Source organism: Tursiops truncatus, chromosome 16, assembly GCF_011762595.2.
Source record: "Tursiops truncatus isolate mTurTru1 chromosome 16, mTurTru1.mat.Y, whole genome shotgun sequence".
Lineage (NCBI taxonomy): Eukaryota > Metazoa > Chordata > Mammalia > Artiodactyla > Delphinidae > Tursiops > Tursiops truncatus.
Genome location: NC_047049.1, coordinates 57,150,167 through 57,171,970, shown reverse-complemented (window position 1 = coordinate 57,171,970; position 21,804 = coordinate 57,150,167). Strand labels below are relative to the sequence as shown.

At 47.6% G+C, this 21,804-nt stretch overlaps 1 protein-coding gene across 1 annotated transcript in view; it reads left to right on the top strand.

Annotated features, from left to right (window-relative positions):
* Positions 1-1,190: 1,190 nt before the first annotated feature.
* LRMDA (leucine rich melanocyte differentiation associated) overlaps positions 1,191-21,804 on the top strand; it is a 1,127,525-nt gene continuing 1,106,911 nt past the window's right edge. Inside the window, exons 1-2 of the mRNA XM_033841616.2 lie at positions 1,191-1,708; positions 7,593-7,693. Of these exons, the coding sequence (XP_033697507.1) occupies positions 1,679-1,708; positions 7,593-7,693 (131 nt within the window). The 5' untranslated portion in view covers positions 1,191-1,678. The remainder of the gene's footprint in view (positions 1,709-7,592; positions 7,694-21,804) is intronic.

Sequence of the window (21,804 nt, the reverse complement as noted above, 5' to 3'; positions counted from 1 at the left end):
GGCAGGAAAGGCAGACAAAAGTGGACAATGGACTCAGAGATGGTGCATCCAGCAGAGAATGAGGGAGGAGCCTGAGGGGCTGGCCTGGGGCAGGAGGCCTCAGAAGATTCCCTTTGATCCCCCTTATCTCTGGAGGGCAAGCATTCTTTTTTGGCCTGTGGGGCCTTTTGTTGTAAGCATTTCCTGGAACCCACCAAGGTAAACACAGCCAAGTGTGTGTTCTTACAGCTCCACTTTGCTGTGTCCGCTCCTCCCAGCAGAGAGAAGGGCAGGCGGGTCAACCCCCACGGTCAACCCCCACGTTACAGTGCGTTGGCACCAGGCCTGAGAGATAACCATGACGGCCACAAAATGCTGAACCAATATCATAATCATCACCGTCAGCTGCACAACCAGGGCCTTCTAAGTGCTGTTTAGACACAGGGACCAATGAAAAGTCCTGTGAACACCCCCTTTGATGGAGATGGGGAGCTGCAATCATCAATAGGCCTACTGAGTTGAGGTCCCTGGAATGCCTGTGAGATCTGGAGCCTGGTGCGTGAGGATCCAGTTTTCCCTTCTCTATTTGAATGGTGCCTATACCCATTGGTATGAAGGGAGCAGGATGGAAAGTCTAGTTAAGGCCGGGCTGCCTCTCATCTGCAATAAGGGACGGCTGATAATGTGACATTGAATTGGATTCTGGTGATAGCTTTGTGCATCCTGGTGCTGGAGGTATGAAGGCAAAAATACAGAGAAAATAAGGGTACTTTCAGTTGAGAACAGGCATGAGCTTCCATTTACCCGTCCCCTGGGCCTAACTTCACCCAGACAGGAGGCAGCAGGGGCTACCCCTCACTTCCAAGTGAGGCAAAGGTGTGTGTGCGGGGCTGACCCCATGGACGACTTCCAGCCTCACATTTAACATTTCCCTGTGAGAAGAGAGAATAAGGGACGCCTGAAATTTGGGGACATCATTCAGCTCTTCTTCCCAGGGCGTATTCCTGTCAAGTGGGGTGTTATTAGCTGAGCCAGTGGTTTATTTATAGAAAATTTAAATTCCCTCCTGCTCCCCATGCAAATGGGAACTCCACCCCATCAGGTGTCCTTTCAATCTCTCAACTCCCCTCTTCCCCTCAGAGTTGGGGACAGGAGTTCCCAATATGCCCCTCCTCCCTACAGTTGAGGACAGTTATGTAATCCGGATTGTGACATGGAGGACAGTCCTGGCTCTCCACACGCCCCTGGCTAACGGCTGCGATGGGGAGCCCGTGATGGGAGACCTCCCTGCTTCTCCATCCCCCAGTGCGCCCCTACCAACGCGCCAGGGCTCTGGGCATGAGATGGGGCTGCTATTCCTGTTGCCCTGACCCTTCCTGAGCCGTAGGGTCCTGGGGCGCCCGGGGGCGGGGCACTGGGAAGCCTGGCGGTCTCGCCAGTGAGTCGGGCGCGGGCGCTGCGGGCACCTGTTGCGGGCGCGCAGAGCGCTGAATGAGGCTCACCTGCGCGAGGCCCGGCCCAGCGCGGGCGGCGGGCGCACAGCTGAGCCGAGGTTCAGACGCCCGGCCCGCGCCTCGGGCTTCCGCCGGGTCAGCTGACCACCCAGTGCGGAACTAATAGCCGGCCCGAGCTGCCCGCCGCCGCCGCCGTGCTTCTGCTCCGCGCTCCGCAGTCGGTATAGCGCGCCCGCCCCGTCGCCATGGCTGGGCTTGTGGTCAGTGGAGCTCAAGTAAGTCTGCTGGGGCCACCCCGCGCCCGCCTCGGCACAGTCGGTCGGGGGAGGGAGCCCTGGGGCGGGCGGCGTCCCGAGGTTAGACGGGGCTCCCTGCCTCACTGCAGGGGGCTGTGTCGGCAGGTGGGGAGTGGCTCCATGCCCAGGCCTACCCGAGTTTGGTGAGCACAGGCTCGGTTTTGCGCCTGGCACACCTCCTGGGTGGGAGGAGAGGGGAAGGCCCCCAGGTCGCCCGGGTCCCCTCCAGCCCCAGCGCTCACTGACCAGGGGCCAGCCCGCGGAGCTCTCCATCAGGCCGAGTGGGTAGTACGCACAGCCCACGGTACTTTCCCGGGCCCACAAAAAAGTTTTCTTTCATAACCAGAAGAAAAAAAAAGAACCTTGGTTAAAGAAACGTTTTAATATATTTGTCTGTACACCAATGCAGTTGTAGAATATAAATTGTAGCTATGGGTTTTTATTCCCCCCCCCCCCCTACCCCACGGAGGAAGGAATCTATGAAAGACAGTGAAAATCATGATGCATCCCTGCAGGCGCTGGGTTGGGGGGTTTTGCTGCAGACTTGCTCCGGCTTCTGACCAGAGGCCCCTAATCAGAGGTGGGTAGAAGGCTACAGTTCTCCAGTTTTATTTTGGTCCTGATTTCTTTAACAGGCGTCCATGGGAAATGGCAACACTGAAGTTTCAACCCGAGGTGATAGACATCCAGCTTTACTTGCTGTCAGCGCTGTAGTGAAGCCTTAGGTGTTAGTCATTGCTGGAGGGATGGACTCAGCCATTATGGGGACCAGGTGCCTTTTACTTGCTGGAGAAGCCAGGTGTCCCTTTTAAACTCTGATTAAGCCAGCCCTCCTCCTTCCCACCTTTCCCTGCACACCCTAGAGAAATGGTTCTGAGGAGTTGAGGCTCTCCCTTGGATTGCCTAAGGCATGTAGTGTCAGGCAGAATTAGATTTTGAGGTTACTTTTGGGCTAAGGGAATGTTTCCCCTTCTCAGAGTTCAGAAGGGAGCAGACCAGGGAGGTACCAGCCTGGGAAGGAGGTTAAAATGATGTATCATATTTAGCAGGCAGGGAAAAGGGACTTTCTGGGAGTTAACAAGGCTGCTGGGGGAAGGGCTGGAGGAGAGGGCCTCTGCCCAAGCAGGGTCCCTGACCCACCAGAACCTAGGTCTCTGCATTTCAGACCCGTGGTTCTCTGGTAGCTTCTTGCAGCTTCATGGAAGACTTGGCAGTGGGGCTGCGCCTTCCTGTGCCTCCCTTTCCCTTTCTCTTCCCCTGTTTCCCAAACTTGATTTTTTTTTTTTTGCGCCCCTTGATTTTAGCACATCCCAAACTGCCCAAGGACATTCACTGACCTGTGGGTGAGGCATTTTGGGCCCTTGGGGACAGTTCTAAACAGATGGAGCTGCCAGGGAAGGAGCGGAGCAGGCAGGTTGGGGAAAATGCCGTTGGGTCATTAGTGCGCCGTATTCTAAACCTCCTACATCAGTGAATCTGAGTGGTGGCCCTGGGGTTAGGGTCTTTTTAGCATTCTCCCCCTTGCAGCCATTATAAGGTACAGCACCTTGGGTTTCCCTGGTGGTGCAGTGGTTGAGAGTCCGCCTGCCGATGCAGGGGACACGCGTTCGTGCCCTGGTCCGGGAGGATCCCACAGGCCGCGGAGCAGCTGGGCCCGTGAGCCATGGCCACTGAGCCTGCGCGTCCAGAGCCAGTGCTCTGCAACGGGAGAGGCCACAACAGTGAGAGGCCCGCGTACCGCAAAAAAAAAAAAAAAAAAGATAAAGCACCTTGAATGTGTATTACATGGTACTTCTCAAACTTGGGATCCTTATAAAGGGGGGAAAAACCCCACTTGCCGTGAAGTCCACAGTATTACTGTTTTTTATTACAATATTGCTTAAGTATACAAACATAAGACCAGATAGAACTTTTTCTAAGTTCATATTTAGAGACTTACAAGCCCCAAATAAAGGGATGGCTTAAGTGTAAAGATGAAAACCGTAACACCCATAAAATTAAACAATTTAATGAGATGGATGATGTTCTGCTGAAACTCGGTCACTGCTTTCAGTGCTGCTGTAGGCTGAGGGCCATCACCCTGGGTTTGAGGAGTTGCACAGACCTGTACCACCACACACTCGGGGATGAGACGGTCCTCCCTACACGTTTCTCTGTAAAAATCTTTTAACATGGATCTGACTCCATTTGGTCTTCTTTTGGCTTGAATGCATCATTTATATTCAGTACGAAAGCCTCAATCTTCCTTTTCCACTAGCTTAGGATAATTAAAGTAGGGGCATTAATACAAGTGCAGGTATAAATGCAAACTTGAAATTTGGGTACTGAAATCTCACACCCGAAAGGCATTGGAATAAGAAACCCCTGCCACAGGGATATTGGTCTGATTCAATAACTATTTACCCAGTGGCCACTAGGTGCCCAGGACAGGGCTGTGTACTTTCAATATGTAAACTTATCTCATTCCTCAATTTTAACTTACATTACAGGGTAATATATGACTCGTGGGGCTGTTTAATCAGGGTTGACTAGTTAAGAGCCAGGTGGTAAGCTTTTAATAAATGTTAGTAGTTACATTATTCTTAACACCTTTGGAGGTGGTTCGTGTTTAACTAGTTTATAGAAGAGGAACAGACTCCGTGAGATTGTGACCCATCCAAGATAATACAGCTAGTAAGTAGCAGCACAGGGACCCAAACTCATGCCCAGAGCTGTTTCTACTCTCACAGAGCTTCCAGTACTGTGAACTTAAAATTAAGAATCCCTCACCCCTGGGTGGGGGCAGGCATCCTAAAATAATCTCCTCTCAGTCTGACTACTATGGAAAAGTTCAGGAGCCAGACCATCCCAACTGCAAAGAGAAACCCTCAGTGTTCTGCAGTTTGGTAATTTTCTGCAGCTTCTGCTCAGAGGAGCTGGCTGTGTGTACATCTGCGTATCCCACCAAGACATTCTTATTTTTCCGTCTGGTGTTCCTCACTGTAAGGGTCTTGAACTTGATATGTTTTCATTTCCCTGATAATGGTGTCCTTTTCTGCCACGCAGGGTAGAAGTCTTGGGGTGCATGTTACATAAGGTAGGCAAACTAAAAGTACGAAACTTTGTCCTTCAGTTCACTCAACATCAAGAGAATTGACTAAATGCAATGACCTCTCACTTTGGATGGGCTCTTCTGTGCCATTTAAGATTTCTTAAGCTCTGTATTCCTTCTCTTGTTTGCTGAAGATGCAGACTATTTTTGACCTGGCTCTTCTGGCTTCCTGTTTTATGTTAGGTGGTCCCATGCTCCAGAAAGTTTCCTGACATCCTGAGAGGTCATGTCTTCCACTCAGGAGCACTTCTTGAATAAGTTTCTCCTCTCATTATGAGTGTTGGTTGCAGTGCCTGGCAGTGACTGCTTGCTGCTTTGAAGCCTTTTCCAGCCAATTGGAACCCTTCAACATGGTTGACTTAACTCACATCTCAAAAAGCTTCCAGTTTACCGTGAGGGTGGTCTAAGCATGCAGATGGCTTATCCAGTTGATTTTCTTACGAAATTTTGGAGACATGGTCTGCATCTCTGTGGAATAGGAGCAAGTTGTGCTTTGTTTAGTTCTCTGGGGATATTGTGCTGTTAAGACCATGGAGTAAAACAAGCTGATGGAATCCTTGTTAGACATGTAGTGAATGATCCGAATGCTTCATGGTGATAGCTGTCCTTGGTGTTTGTTTGCTCTGAAGTGGAATCCTACAGGAGAAAAAGGGGAGCAAATATCCCTCTTTCCCCAGGCTCTGACACTCTTCTGGGGCCTCCACACGGTGTCATGAGGTAGCTCTAGACCTTTCAGCTAGGAAAACTCATTTTGAAGCCGAAACTTGATGATAGATGCACCCCTGGATTTTGTTGATGAAGAAAATCCACATCCACGTGTGGATATTTAAGAATTCCATGGCCTGCATGTTGGAAGTCCTTATTCCTGGTGCAAGATGTGGTCCAGGCTCTATCATTAAGAAAGATGTGTTATAGTGGGCAGGCCTCTGGAGTCTCAGTTTCCCTGTATAAAACATGAGGGGTTTTGATTGAGTCCCTACTAAACTTAGCCCTTGATGACCCAATGAGGAAAGAACTCAGTTCCTACATTGAAAGCTCAGCCTCTCTGCTTCATATATAGCAGAGGTCTTGAATGATTTTGATGTGTACAAGATGGTGGTGCATTTTGGGTGAAAGGGATGGGTTTTCAGGTGAGCGCCTTGGGCCTTGGGACCAATGTGAACATATAATACAGAAGAAGCTGCTGATGGAGTAGACATTTGAGTGATGGAAATCCCTAGATTCTCCAGTCTCTCCTTAGTGTATAATTTCCATCTCTGCTTGGAAGCAGAACTTAATTTGTTACACAAGGAGTTCTGAAGAAAGATGGGTCTCGTGTAGAAAGGGGAGAGGTTATCATATTGAACTTACAGCTCTTTAGTTTCTAGCCTGTATCTTCCTAAGTCAAAATAATTTTATTGGAGTCAGCTATTTTTCTGTCCTTTATCCCCACTTTGTCTCCTCCAGGAATGAAGTTACTGAAGGAGAGTGAATACACGATGTTGTATCGTCAACGATGGGCCCTCATTGGATAAGACAGGGTTGAGAGATGACCTGAAAAATTGAGGGTGCTAGGGTGCAGCGTGACTTGTATTAGATTGAGCCATATGAAAGTACTGTTGTGTAGTTCTACAATGATCGAAATATTAGTAATTCATACAGTTTAACCCAGTACCTGAGGATGCAAGAAGGCCACCATATTCTTGTTCTCAATTAGGAATCATAACTTCCCCACCCCCCTGGACACCTCTCTCTAATTCCAAGACATCCTTGTCTGTATGTGTAGAAGAATGAGGGTTTGCAGGGGGAAAGGATCAAGGCTACAGCCACGAATTTCTGCCGAGCAATTGGAGGTAGGGTCCTTTAGTGGGAAAGCGTCATGTACTGTGATCCACTGGTCACTGGTTTGTCTTACTGGTTTTGGAATTAGTTGCCAGTCCTTCCTGCAGTGTGCTATCTGTAAAAGTGAGTTTCAGAAACTCAGTGCTTGGAGCAGTGAGAAAGCCCTCTGACCTTGTCACAGCCAGAAGTTTTGGGATCAAATTTCAGTTCAGCCTCTTAATGTTTGGGCACACTCTAGGTAAATAATAATAATAATAAAATAAGTAAAAGAATGCCTGAGGGAGCAGCTCTGCAAGCAGAGTGGGGTTGATTGCCAAAGGATCCCTGGAGGACAGGGTCTTGGGAGCTCTGGCCACCCATCGTTGCCCCGTCGCCTTTGAGTCAGCTTCGTTCAGAGTGTGGAGGACATTTTATACACGGTGGAAATAGGATGGGATTGGCGGTCTGGGGAGGTTTTCTTGTCCAACCCTATTTGTTCCAGCACCCTGCAGGTTGAATGCTGGTATGTGCATCTGCTCTGTCTTTTATGAGGTAATGTGCATCGCAGGGTATTTGGGGGAGGGTGGGAGCAGAGGAGGGGAAGCAGGAGAGCCAGAGGGGCAGCTGTTGGGAAGGCCCCTGAGCAAGAGGCTGATTGCTGTGATTATACCACCGTGCTCTGACGTTGGGTTTTTTTTTGGGACATCTGAATCAGGGCAATTTCAGTCCAGTTTCCATTGTGCTGGGATTAGTCTCCATCATGCTAAGTGTACCAGCAAAGGGGAGCTGTTGGCAGAGTCCCTGAAGCCCCCAAAGCTGATTTGATCAGGAAAACAGCCACACGTGGGGCTTCTCGTGTGTGAAGCGTGTGTTTCAAGTTGCGGAAGCAATCATCGGATCAGTGACGCAGGGTTGTGAGCAGCTGGGTGATTTCCGTTGGCCACAATTGTTTCTGTTCCATTTAATTTCCAGGTGTCCTACATAGGCCAGGACTGCAGAGAGATTCCAGAGCACCTCGGCAGGGACTGTGGACATTTTGCAAAGAGGCTTGATCTGAGCTTTAACCTTCTGAGGTATGTAACCTTCACAAGATGCAGACCAGGCCTGGGAGGCCCAGTCCCCCTGGTAACGGCCTGCAGATAAAAGTCAGACATCCCAGCTCTGCACAGGGTACAGGGCTGTGAGACCTGTGGAACCGCACCCCGAAGGTTTGACTCTGCTTCACATGGTTCTCTGCTCCCCTCTTTGCGCCGGTGAAAAAGCAGCAAGTGTGAGCATCTCACATGTGTCACGAGAGGGCCGTCAGCGTCACTTTGTTCTTTTCCTTTCTCACTGATGTCCGTGCAGACGAGTTAGGATACTCTTGGGGAGAAAGTGAGGTAGAACCAACAAGTGCTTTGGGGGTGTTGAGGAATGCTTTCCTGGATACCTCCATCGCCCAAAGATTTGCCAAATTCCAGGTAGAGTGTTTTTGTGTGATGGAGTCTTTGCCTTTTTATGAATTGGAACTTTAAATATTTGCAATGATGATTTCTCCCAGATGGTATTTCAAAGTAATTCCAACACTGTTGGCATGGGGTAGGTGGGAGGGAAACTTGAACAACTGTTCCAAACTTGGCAGAGAAGGTAAGTGTGATCGTCTGTATTATTCCAATGGAGAAAACAGACAGTTGTTTCATTTCTTCCTAAAAGATTTTGAATTGAGACTGGCTTGGGGGCTTCGGGGAGGGAGCTAGGAGGTTCTTGGAAAGCAGGTATCAGTGGGACAAATGGGCAGGGATCTGGGTCGTGGCTTTTTCTAACGAGGTGGTTCCACACAGAGGTTTTTCCTAAGTGTCCCCTTTAGAGCCATGCTGTCCTGGGAAGGGAACAAACTGTCTCAAGGTGGAAGGAGAGGTGAAGAGCTGGAATCCCACCCCGGGGCTTCTGTACTTTCCTGCTTCCATGCTGTGGAGTGTCTTCTGAGTCGGGACACTTGGGAATTATGGATTCCAGGGAAGATGGACAAAATTCAGTGCTTTAAGGCACCAGAGGGTAGAGGGGAGTTGAAGCTAAGCCAGCAGAGCTTCTTGGGCTGGTGCTCAGGAACTCACAGCGGAGATGCATGGGCTCCAGGGAAGGGGCGTCCAGGGAGTTGTGTTGCAAGAGAGTGGATGCTGTGTGCTTTCTCTCCCTGACTCCCAAGGGGTTTGTGTGCTTCTGGAGAGATGTGGAAACTGAAAAGTTGCAAAGTAATAGAGTGATGAGAGGATGCCAAACAAACACTGACTCTAAAGAAACAAAGGATGGTTTTTGGTCCCTACCCAAATTGGGGACAGAATACACAACCTGGACTGGACAGTGCCTGAGACACGGGTGCCCCTTGAATAGCTCCCAGGACAGACTCAGGCATAAGCGTTCCTTGGGGCATCAGAAGGAGTTCTTCCCATGTGACCGGCCTCCAGGGGCTTGGGGCTCTGTGGCTCAGCGGGTGGCTGCTTTGCTACTGGGAGCCCGGACGTGGGTTTCAGGAGGCTGGGCCCTGTGAGGGAGCGCGTGTCAGCAATCACAGGTCATGGGACTGGGCTGCCAGCTCTGAGGAAACAGCCGTCTTTGTCATGCTCCGGGCCCTGCCTCCCTTTGGCAAAGAAGGGGCTGGAATCCTGGGAGGTGTGTGTGTGCCGAGCGAGCTTGGTGGCGAGAAGGGGCTCTTGGCTCTGAGGGGCTGGATCTAAAAGGATTTATCACAGGAAATGACGGGTCCTGGAGGCAGGAACATTTTGTGAGAAGGAGGGAGAAGAGTTAAGATTTTTATTAATTTTTGTTGCTGTTGAGGAGACAGATTTCTGTAAGTGTTGAGTTTGAGGAGTGATGCCTTCTGGTCAGGAACCTGTTCTTACCCCTGTTGTGGTCCATGTGTGGGTTATAGCTGGGTTGGGGCAGGGATGAAGTCTAATGGAAGGGTTTATATTAGGACTTATAAAGTCAGAGGTGTTACAGACCACAGTGGAGAAAAGTAACCCTGGCTTGACATGGTTATGTTGGGATTGGCTCATCTTTGATGGTCTTATTAAGCTAACTCGGGGGCAAAGGGAGGTGGCACTATTTTATCTTGGGTGTCAGAGGAAGATGCAAGCTTACTCAGGCCCTGGTCTCTACCTCCAGCTGGATAAATATTCGGAGACGACTTAGATGCCTAACTAATTTCTCTTAAAAAAAAAAATAAATGGGGGAGGGGAGAGAAGGAGGAGAAGGGAGGAGGAAGATAATAAACTTACCTTCCAAATAGACGGGAATGTGACAGATGTCACTAGCCCACCAGGCTGCAGGGATCATCATACCCAAAGGAAATACTGTGAATCCCCATCCCACCTTCTGTAGAAGGTTTCTTCCCAGCCCTGCCTTACTGTTTCCATGGAATTTGGGGGAGCATATCACCCTGTATTTGCTCTCCGCCTGGATTCACCATAGCTCCCTGTTCTAACCCTCTCCGCTCTATCTGCTGTTCTCTCTCGGCAGCCTGTCTGGCCCCACTTCGGACACCCCCTTCATCTCTTTGAAGCCGAACACAATGTTACTGTGTATTATACCAGTTCAAAGTGTGCTGGGGGCGATAGGGTGGTAATTGTTGGACGCAGCAGGAGACACACTGGAGTAGCATTGTTCCTGGAAATCTTCTGGGTACCCCCTTGCCCTAGAGACCTTCTCCCTGGCGATTCCTCTCATTAGGATCAGGTCTCCTGCATGTGACCAGGTGCCCCTCTTTCCCAGCCACTTTCTCGGCTTTCCAATGTCACTTATCTTCTTTCCAGAGCTGCCCTCAGAAACACAAAATTCTTCTTACTCTGTTATATTCAGAAAAATCACCCCTCCCCTCCTTTTTATAGAGCGTCTCTGCAGGCTTCCTTTTCTCATCCAAAGAGTCATATCCGGGTATTGCCTTAAATGGATGAGAGCCACTAATACAAATTTTGCTAATCTCATAAATCACAGAATCAGCTGCAGTCTGTTTGTGCTTTAGAGTACAGCTTGGTTTTAGGCAAGGAGTTCTGTTTATTCATTTCAAAATATTTAATACGTTCACATGGCACAGTCTTTACGGGGAACAAACATGCAGCCAGTGAAAAGAAAGTGTCCTTTACACGTAAGTCCTTTTGCCTCCTGGTTCCCATCTGCACTGCTAACTACTGGTAGTTGATTTCTGTCATCCTCCAGAGATATTCCATGCTTATACTAACATGAGAATTTCTCATGTGGCCAGATTTATATTACTTCTTGCCAAGATGTTAGTTAAAACGGAGGCACCAGGCTTCAGTTAACCACTTGTGATAGGGTCATCCTTCTCTGTTGTCAATTCATAGCCCATCATCGTTGTTAATTTCATTCATGAAAGTGATGTTTCTGCTGATTGTCTCTATGGCCACCTGTTCATGCTGGAGGGGAGTGTGGTTATGGGTTTAAAAGCTCTGAACTTTTATTTTTTCTTTCTGTTACACCTTAGGGTCTTGTCTCCTGCGTTAACTATGGTGACCCCATCTCTACCTCAGTTGGGTTGTCCAGTAGTAAACTATGCAGAAAGTCGTGGAAATTGAGACTGTCTTGCTTCTATGACTCTGTCCTGGAGGGAATTAAAGTCCCTGGGCAGTATGTTCTCTGTCGGGTTGGAAAGGGAAGCAAGACAAAAGGTCCAAATAAAATTTCTGGCTCCCTTAAAAGACTCAAACATTCCTTACCTGCTCTCTCAGCCCAGACCTCATTCTTCCTGTTATGATGAAAACCAGGTGAACTGCAATGACTGAACTGGGACCAGCTCTCTGGACATGATTCTCAGGTGTAGGGTCCTGCCATCCCCCCTTTAATGGGCATATTAGGTAGGTAACAGCCAAGAGGAGTGAAGTTTTGTCCCGTAAACTTAGATGCATTAATGAGCATGAATCCAATGTTTACATCTGCATGACATTGTACTTTAGATTTTATTTTTTGAAGACAGTCTTGTAAATGATGAAACCAACAATGATCAATTTAGAAATCTTGAAAAACACAGAAAGGTATGACAGAAACCCTCTTTCTCTCAAATTTTCACTGATAATCTTACCACCCAGGAACCACCATTGTTAACATTTTATTGTCTTGGAGTCTTTCGTAATGCCAAATATTTTTTAAATGATGCTGTTGCTTACATTGTGTTGGAAGCATATTCCCATCTCAATAAATACTGCATTACAGTTTTTAATGGTTTCTTATTTCTTAATGTTGGACATTTAGATTGTTTCCAGATTTTTACTGTTATAAATATCTCTATTATAAATTGCCTTGTAATACTCATTGATGAATGTCTCTGATTAGTTGTTTGGGGCAAATTCCTGGAAATGGAATTGTCAGAGGGCCTTGATACAGATGGCAGATTGCCTTAAAGAGAGGTTATACTGATTTCTGCTACCAGGAGTATTTGAATATCCATTGTCCCGAACTCTTACTTGAACTCGTTTTTGAGGTTTTCATATTTTCCTTTACTTCTGTGATCAGTACAGAGAGTCCTCTGGTTCCTTGACTGAGCCAAAGAGATCTTGGTAATGAGTTGTTCCAGCTTTCATCTTCCTTCTCCCCTGACTGGGAAAGGGCAGTGTTCTCTCTGGTGGCCCGTTTCTCTCCCCCAAGGGCCTTGAGTGGGTTGGGTGGGTTGCCTGCTGAGCCTGTGAACACAGTGGGCAGAGCAGAGCTCCCGTGGCACATGGTGGTAAGCACGTCTGTGTCAATCTGGCAATAAAATTGAGAGGGCTTAATTGATCTATGGCAACAGGAAGCTTACGTTTTAAAAATCGTTGGCAGTCGTATCTTACCTAGCATCACTCTGATGAATGTACTGGATGGGAGAACTGCTTAGGAGAAACCTTCTTAGGTGGGAACTTGCTGCTTCTCTGGCTTTGTCCAGGATGACAGTGATGGGCTGGGGAGTTTGTGCAGCTCCAGCAGAGAAAGGGTGGCTCTGTCCTCCCTGCCAGGCAGTGAGGTGGGCAACTGGTACACTGTCAAATCTTCGAGGACGGACATACCACCGTGTCTATGCCTGTTACTAATGCTGGACAAGACTGGGCCTGTTAGTTTGCTGCTCAGTTGGGAAAATGGGCAGTGTAATGAAAGGAGCCAAGGCTTTGGGGTTAGGCTACCCTGGCTTGAAATCTTAGGACTGTCACTCACCAGTTGTTTAACTGGCCTTGGGCTAATTACAAAAATGCTGAGTGTGTAACTGTGTGTAAAGTGCCTAACAAATTACCTGGCATGTAATAGGTCTTGAGTAAGCAGAGCTATGGTTAGTGCTTAAACATGGCGCTAGTGAGGCTAAAAGCCAACTCTTAGGGGCCCTCCATGGGGCCATTTCACTCTCTGGTCGTTATTGGGGTTCCTCACAAACATTCAAGATCTCCTCTTTAAGCATGTGGTATGTTTGCACATCTTTGCACCCTTTGGTATAACCAGTGGCAGAAACTTTAAGAGCCAGTGCATGATTTGCCACTTTCTCTTATGCTCGCTGTGATCAGCAGTCTTGGGTTCTGACCATAAATGACCGGAACCCCTTGCTGACGTATGTTGGATATAGATTGTAAATGAGAAATTTGTGTTACGAGACGTGAGGTTATTCAATGCAGTGTAACCTAGCCTATTCTAACTGGTACAAATACCTTAGTTTTCCAACTGTCTGCCATTGCATAGGCTAAAGCCCACTCACTTTGCCCACATTTTTCATCCTTCCCGACTGGGAGCGTTCCTTTGTTCATATCACAGTAGGAATGAGTAAGAGAGAGAACTCCCCGCCTAGACTCTTAGGAGAACAGCTCGAAGGGCATGTTCTGTTGGTGTTGGGTCTTCATCAAACCGTTTCTTTGCAGTCAGGGGCCTTGTGCATACTTGTTTTCAAAACCCAAATGTAGTGGTCTTACTTGGGGAGCTCACTGATGTTGGTTTTGGGTTGGCAGCAGACCTCATCATGTTGATGAGACTTGAGAGGAAGAGATGATGATGGGAAAGATAGGCTTTAGGAAGAGAAACTGTTAGTGAATTTTCACAATAGTTCTAGGGCCTTGATAAGCCCTGAGTGATTGAGGGAGGCGAGGGTCTACGTGCGTTGGAAGCAGTGTTCTCTCTGATCTGGGCAATGCTATGAAAAGCACCTTTTTTGTTCCAAGGATATTATTGGCCATTCTAGTGTCTCTGGCTACCAGCAGAACATGCAGTCAAAAGGTGAAGTGGACAGTGACCTGGCAGGTAATATTTGATGTCTCGATAGCAAGACTTTGATTTCCTTGACTTATGACCCTGCCTAGAGTGACCGTTGTGACTGTAGAACCACCAAAAACAGTTTAAAGGAAAACAGGAAAGGAGGGAAGGAAGATGGCCCAAGGGAGCAGGTAGGAAGCCACTGCCAGTGAGGTTTATGTGGTACTTTGCTGCCTCCCTCCCCCAAGAATGTCCTGACTTCATGGATTTCTACCCTTTGGCCAGAAAATAGGGTATTGAGCCACAGAGTATAAGACTCAGCTGGGGAAGTGGTGGGCCTTTGGAGCGAGTTGACTGAGAGACTCTGGGGCTTTCCTGAGGTTCAGCTTTCTCATAAATGGTAATGTCCCCTGTGGCTTGCAGTGTGGTTTATTTTTATTTTTTACTTATTTTTTTTTTTTGCTGTACGCGGGCGTCTCACTGCTGTGGCCTCTCCCATCGCGGAGCACAGGCTCCGGACGCGCAGGCTCAGCGGCCATGGCTCACGGGCCCAGCCGCTCCACGGCACGTGGGATCCTCCCGGACCTGGGCACGAACCCGTGCCCCCTGCATCGGCATGTGGACTCTCAACCATTGCGCCACCAGGGAAGCCCCGCAGTGTGGTTTAGAAAGGGCTTTCATAAACCTTGTCTCCATATTTCCTACAATGTTACCTGCAGGATGAGAAATTCATACACTTGTTCAGTAATGCCTTTTATTTCTCATCTCACCCATTTATGTCCTTCAGAGCCTTTGGTTTAATTTTCCTGTTTTTGTAAAGTTTCTCTCTCGGAGCTGTTTGGAGCTTGGGCCCCCCGCTCTACCCTCTCCCCCTGCCCTGCTCTCCACTCTGAGGTCATTGCGCATGCGGTGGTGATGCTCTCTGTTGTCAGGGTGGCTGTTGGAAGCAGGGGTGATTTTCAGGAATCGGGGGAGAGACAAGCGAGTTTCACCCGTTCAGACTCTCTACTCACTGGCCTCCTGTTTTCTACACCATGACGTTCTATCACAGTGATGGCGGTGGGGACTCGACTAGCATTTAGTGGGTGAGGCCTGGGGTGCTAAATGTCTTCTAGGGCCTGGGACAGCTTTAGACCAAAGAACCGTCCCTCCCCCACGCCAGCTGCACCCTGAGGAAGACCTCTGAGTCCTGTAGGGGAGAGCTTGGGACTGGCTCTCTGATGAAGTAAAGCAGACTTGCAGATGAGTACCCAGAGGTGACTTGCTCGGCCCTGCAAAGGAGTCCAGGGACAAGGGGTCAGACAAGTGACATTAGACATCATGGTTTTTTTCCTTATTAATACATGAGCAATATTATAGAGCACTTGCTACATGCCAAGGCTGGGCAGAACACCTGCCAGGTGTTAGCTCATTCAGTCCTCCCAATAGTATGCTACGATGTAGCCACTGAGGCCCAGATAGGGGTAGAAATCTCCCCCAGATCACAATGATGGTTAAATGCTGGGATTATATGGCCCTGGTGGTTTGACTTCAGCTTTGCAGTTACTCTAGACTGCTTCTCATGGTAGAAATCATTGCTTTCTTTGTGCAAGAAGATGGGTGGTCATTTCCAAGCCTGTATTTCCTTGGGGGCAGGGGAGTTTGTTATATAAAATCATGAGCAGCCTGTGGAATTCACGGAAGCTGGGTCAGAGTGGATCCTGCAGCTCCAAGTTGGAGACCATAGAAGCCTCAGGGGTGTCCTCTCTCCAGTTTCTCCCACACCTTCCTGAGTTGCAAAGTTTGGTGACCTCGTGAGGCCTGGGCCAGCTGGGAGTTGGGGGTTCCCAGAGACCACCTCCTCTTTTATTGCCTCCTCTGGGTTATGAGGCATGGCTCAGATGGTTACTGTCAGGGCAGGAAATGGCTCAGCACTTGCCAGGGCTCTACTGTCCCAGCCTCAGGATGGGGAACCTTGAGACGGATGACTGCATGCATGACTTTTGATTCTGGAGGGAAAAGAAGAGTGAGTGAGTGTGTGTGTGTGTGTGTGTGTCCATGTCTGTGTCTGTACTTGGACATGTACTCACTAGCGTGCACACACCCACCATGTGAAAAGCCTCTTTCCTCTTGTCTCCTTGGGGACTGCTGTGCTGGTGATTTCAGCTGTTCCCTGCCCCTTTATGATGAAAGGGGAGTGATTATGTATTTTGCTGGGTGTCTGTGTTTAATTGCAGGGATGTAGTAACTATGAATTCTCCCTGGCCGAGACTTTCCTAATAAAAGCTCTCTCCTGTCCCAGCTGCTTTCTCTTCCCCTTTGCACTCACACCCTCATCACTGCCACAGCACAAGGTCACTTAGGATTTTAAATGAGGAGGAGACATACACACACATGCTCAGGTTTCCTTTCAGAGTTTAAAGAAAAAAAGACACCCCCTCCTCCAGACCCATCATTATGGGGATCAGCTACGTGCCCCCCACCTTTGCACCACCTCCCCTAAGCTCCTCTCTGAGTTTATACAGGACCCAATTTTTCAGTCTCTTGGGTGTCTGCTTTTTCTCTGGTTCTGAAGAAATAAGAGACGGGTATAGCAGGGAAGACCGACAAAAGAGCTTTTTTCTTTTTAAAAAATTCCCAGAACCATTTTTAAGATAAAGCAAGACTTACTAAAAACAATAGGAGAGGAGGGTGGGAGAGGGGGTGTTAACCCCCATACCGCCTAGTTTCTGCAGCTGGAGAAATGTTTTAAAAAAATGCACCATTGTTAAAACTTTTTTTTTTTCCCCTGATGGATTTATTTATAAGGTAGAGAAATATTTTCCCCATAATTGGGTAACTCTTAATAGTAGCAATTGCATATTTATCAGTGTGAGGGGCTATTATTAATGTAACTGTCAGACCCAAACACATTTCTGCATTAAATCCATTTAGTATGTGCATTATTCGGGCTCGAATGTCACCGGGACATCAAAGCCCCGTAGGCATGGAGAGCTCAGTGCCCTGCTGTGGCTGCGGAACAGGCCCTTGATCAATAAATGTAACATGTTAATGCAGAGCAAATAGAATAAAAGATTTCTTTGACAAGACATGAAAAATCACCTTGTGGCAGCTGGCATGTGATGCCGTTTCTGGGGAGACACTAGCAAAGTTGATCTGACAAGTAAAGAGGAGAGATGATGGTTGTAAGGTGCTTTTGTTTCAAACTTCTTTCTTGACCTGTCAGGTTTTGAAGGCGCCTCAATGGCTCTTTTTTGTCATGTGAAAATTGTAGTCTTAGGTAGTTATGAAGCAGTTATCTCTTCTCAAATTGTGAATGCTGCTGTTTAATTGATTCACTTAGCATTTGAAACTGTCACGCATTAATAATTGCGAAATCCTGTAGATACGGCACGAGTGTGTCACGCTTAAATGTGTAGTTATCAGAAAATTAATATCCTTAATGAACCGGTGCTATCAAACTAACATTGCATGAAATCTCTTTTGCCCTTTCATTTGCCGAAGCCACATCCGCCAGTTTGCCGAGAATCACCTCTCGACAGTTTGCTTTCTTGATGCCCGACAAATGCCAGTTTTGCTGTGGGTACATCGCCTGCTCAATGACAATAAATATAGTAATTATACTGGAGTTAGTAATTAACATAATTGTAGTCAATTACGACAAATACAGTGCAGAGCTAAATAAATGAGAGGGGAGAAATTAGCAAGCTAATTGATTTATCTTTACTTCGCTTTCTATTACAACTGGCAGGGCTGTTTTTCTTGGGGAGGGGGAGGGGAGGGGCAAAATATCCCCACAAGGATTGTTTACAGGTAACTGATTTTGTTTTGAAGTTGCTTTGTCTTTGACATATTATTACGCATCATCCCCCACTCTGCTTACAAGAAGGAAAAAAGGAAAGAAAAAGAGAATTTAAATGTCAAGGGAACATTTTGTTAATTTAACTACATCAAGCTGAATGCTGCAGCTGAAGGAAGACAGGATTTAGCTTTTGCTAAGGCTTGAGGAGTTATGTTGTCTTCTCGGCTATTGTCCTGGTAAAAGAAAGTTTGAGAGAGAGAGAGAGAGATCGTCTCCATCAGCTAGGAGGTGCTTTCCTGGATGGTACATTTGGGGGTTATATGTGCCGCTGGCTTGGGGTGAGAAGTGGACGTATTTTACTTGGTTCTAGCCCCACTCGATCTTGTTACGCCTTCTTCCCTGGGTACTCTGGGAAGAGACAGAGGAAAGGGGTGGCCAGAGTTGCTGCAGAGGGCAGGGGAGGGGCTCCAGCGAGGACCCACCCTCTCTTTGCCACACTTCAAGGTTGCCCAGGCTCCTGGGCTGTCGCACTCCTGAGGCTGCCTAGAAAGTTGCTGTGGGGTCTCAGTGCCCATGTGTTTCGAGCTGGTTTATTCTGTGCTGCCTGGAGCCTTGGTTAGTGGTGTTGATCGTGCATCTCTGTTCTTTGTTCACCGCTTTTAACATGACTGCTGTTCATGCCGCTCAGGGAAAACCTGTGCATGTTTTCAGGCTTGGGGTCACATCTCAACCCTGTTTGTTCTTTTCTTACAACTTTTAGAAACAGGATTTTTTTTCCCCTCTGCCTATTGACACAGGATGAGGCTAGTGGCCAGAGCTTTTTAAAGGTTGGAGAGCTTAAAATCTTACCCTGGTCTCACCCAAGGTTAAAATTGAGTGCTTTCAGGACATGGCAGTTAAAGTATTCAGCATCAGTTCTAACCTTATCAAAGCCCCAGTTAATCCCCTGAAAATGAAGCAGTTTAACAAATTAGAAATTTGTTTCAAAGCCTTTTCCTTGGCTTTTCTTGAAGACTCCACTGAATAAGTTCCTAGTCTGATAGGAGTGGGAGTCAGAGGCTGCAGTTTTATTTGTATGTAGGTGGTACATATAGCCGTGCATAACCTCGTGTGGAATTCAGTCTTTCTGTTGCAGTAAGATACTGCCTGTATTTTGGAACACCGGGATGTACTCAGCCACTGCTTAGCATGGTCATTCTTCATGTGTGCTGCATTTGGAAATCAAGTTCTGATATGAAATATTTATATACAAGGAATCATTTAAATTATTTAAAGTTTGCAGGCATAATGGCCTTTCTGATGAAGTCTCAAATTATTTTAGTAAATGCATGGACCTTCTGAGCGGAAAAGACTTTCATAGTTGGAGGGGGGTGGGGAATGATGCTTGGAACTCAAGCCTGATTTAGTTTGTTATGGGTCAAAGAGGAGTCCATAATTTCTATGTGTAGCTTTGTTTTCCAAAAATAGATAAATTCCAGGTATCATATACCTCCAGAGAGAGCTGTGAGCACTTGTGAGAGGCAGTGAGGGGCGTGGGCCAAGAGAAAATGTGTGAAGAAAAACCTTTTTGCTGTTGACCACTGTCAAAATGTGGCGTTTGTAGTATTGCTGCTGTCCGTAGTCTCTACTCACCTGCTGGTTTTTAGACCCTGTCTTTTCTCCTGAATGGCGCTCAGATGTAGAGCAGATGTCAGTCGGTGAGAACATAGGATGATGGCAAAGGAAGCCTCTTTTCATTTTTATTATTTTACAATTAAAGTCACCCTAATTGGAGCTAGCTTTATTTTGCCCTCGTACTACTAAAGAAATAACAGCACGGGGCATACTTTAGATGCATTCTTTTCAAACAGAAAACAGAATGCTGTTTGCAAAGTCTCCATTTTCCCCAAGACTCTCTTCTGTTTCACTGAGACAGACACCCATATAGCTGTTTAAATATGTGAGTTTTGAGGTGCTTTGTTCCTCAAATTCGAATTACTTTTTATATTTGTTCAGCAGCAGCTCTGATGATTGCATCTACTAAAATGCATTTTTGTGGAGTGGGTGGAGCAGGAAGCGAGAGGGCGTGGAGTTCGTTAAGAGCCTTTGTCCGTCCACCTTCTGAAAAGCTGGATGACGGGCACTCTCCCACTTGCCCATCAGTCTTGGGGGGTGCATTGGAATTGCCTGGTGGAGTGTGCATTTTATTTCAGGGACTTATTTTTTCAGAATGAATTCCCTGTCCTTTCTAAGTGCATCACTATGGTAGCTCACCTCCTCAGGATTCGAAACCCCCCAGGAGCAGTGGGTGTTCAGGACCCTGAGGGTGAGCCTGAGAGGGCAGGCTGTCTTCAGCTGTGCTGACAGTTGAATCATGGGTCTGTCCTGGTTGGCTCTTCTGAATTCTTCCTCAGACGCCTGAGCTGGACTAAAATCACAGAAGGATAACCATCCTTCCAGTTGTATAACTGGATGTAGCAAACCAGTACCCTGAATTCTGTTCTTGGAGGCTGGGCTCTGGTAGGCAAAATCAGCCTGACCTGGGGTATAGAACGGAGGCTGCCAGTAACTCCCGGAGGTCAATTCTGTCCAGTGTCCTGCCTCTGAGGAACACTGCATTTGTTGCAGCCCGTGATGTGAAACCCCGGAAGAATGACTGTAGGGGTAAATTTAACCGTAGAGTTGAAGGTTTTTCTTATCTTCTTCCTCTTAAGCTGGTGGGTAGAGAAGTCAGGCCTGGGATGACGTGTTTTGGAGAATGCCTGCAGGGTTGCAGTGGGCTTTCTAGCTGCCGTGTACAACCATGTGCACCCTCCATGGATGCATTTTAGGGCCAGGTGGTTTCCAAGGTCTTTGAGAAACCACCTCATATGGCCATGACCTAGATTATCGTGCAACTGAGTGGAGGTGGGGACTGCTTAGGATAGCAGGGTTCCCCAGAACTGTCTGGAGATGTCTGCAAGGGCTGAGGACTTGTATCATTGTTCTTGGGAAGTCCCTTCCTGTTCATTATAGATACATAAATATTCAGTGCATACTAGGTTCCCCAGTACCTGGAACTTAGAGGTGTGATATACCCCTTTGCAAAAGCTTGTGTGCTTAATGTGGAGATAAGGCTGATTCAGGTGAAATTATTAGAATAATACAGGGCCACAGCCAAATCTACCAGCAACTTTGAGAATTTTGTGGTTCTTGCCTTTTTTAAAAAAAATATCTTTATTGGAGTATAATTGCTTTACAATGGTGTGTTGGTTTCTGCTCCATAACAAAGTGAAACAGCCATACATATACACATGTTCCCATATCTCTTCCCTCTTGTGTCTCCCTCCCTCCCATCCTCCCTATCCCACCCCTCTAGGCGGTCACAAACCACCTAGGTGATCTCCCTGTGCTATGCGGCTGCTTCCCACTAGCTATCTGCCTTACGTTTGGTAGTGTATATATGTCCATGCCACTGTCCCTCTTTGTCACAGCTTACCCTTCCCCCTCCCCATATCCTCAAGTCCATGCTCTAGTAGGTCTGTGTCATTATGCCCGTCTTACCCCTAGGTTCTTCATGACGTTTTTTCCCCTTAGATTCCATATATATGTGTTAGCATACGGTATTTGTTTTTCTCTTTCTGACTTACTTCACTCTGTATGACAGACTCTAGGTCCATCCACCTCACAACAAATAACTCAATTTTGTTTCTTTTTATGGCTGAGTATTGGGAAGCATAGTTATTCCATCCACTGTCTGGAAGCTTGATCTGCGTTAGAGAGCAGCTTTGGGGAGCCACACGTGGAGAGGAAGGGTCCCAGCCAGCCAGGCTGAGCAGTTAACTTGACCCAGGTGAGTCCTGGGGTTGGTCCCAGACAGGTCTCCCAGGATATCCACAGGACAGCACAGTTCAGTTAAGTGCCAGGGTTATGCTCTCAGTTCTTATGCCCCTGAAGGTCTCAGGAAGGGGGACTTCTTCAGAGGAAACATCATGAGAAAGACGGGCTTGGGCCACTCTGAAAAGAGAGCAGAGTTTGCCACGCTGGTTCAAGATTGCTGGGCTGGGTAGATAGCTTGCACAGTGTTGGGGCTTTGGGCCAGGCTTGTCCTGAGTGGAGATGGGGAGACCCTGATCTGTGTGCCCTCAGGAGTTTGTGGGAGTCCAGGAGGAGAGGAATGGGAGAGTAGGGTAAGTTCCTTCTCTCACACACAGACACAGACGCCTGTGCTGTGCAGCGTGGAGGTGGTCC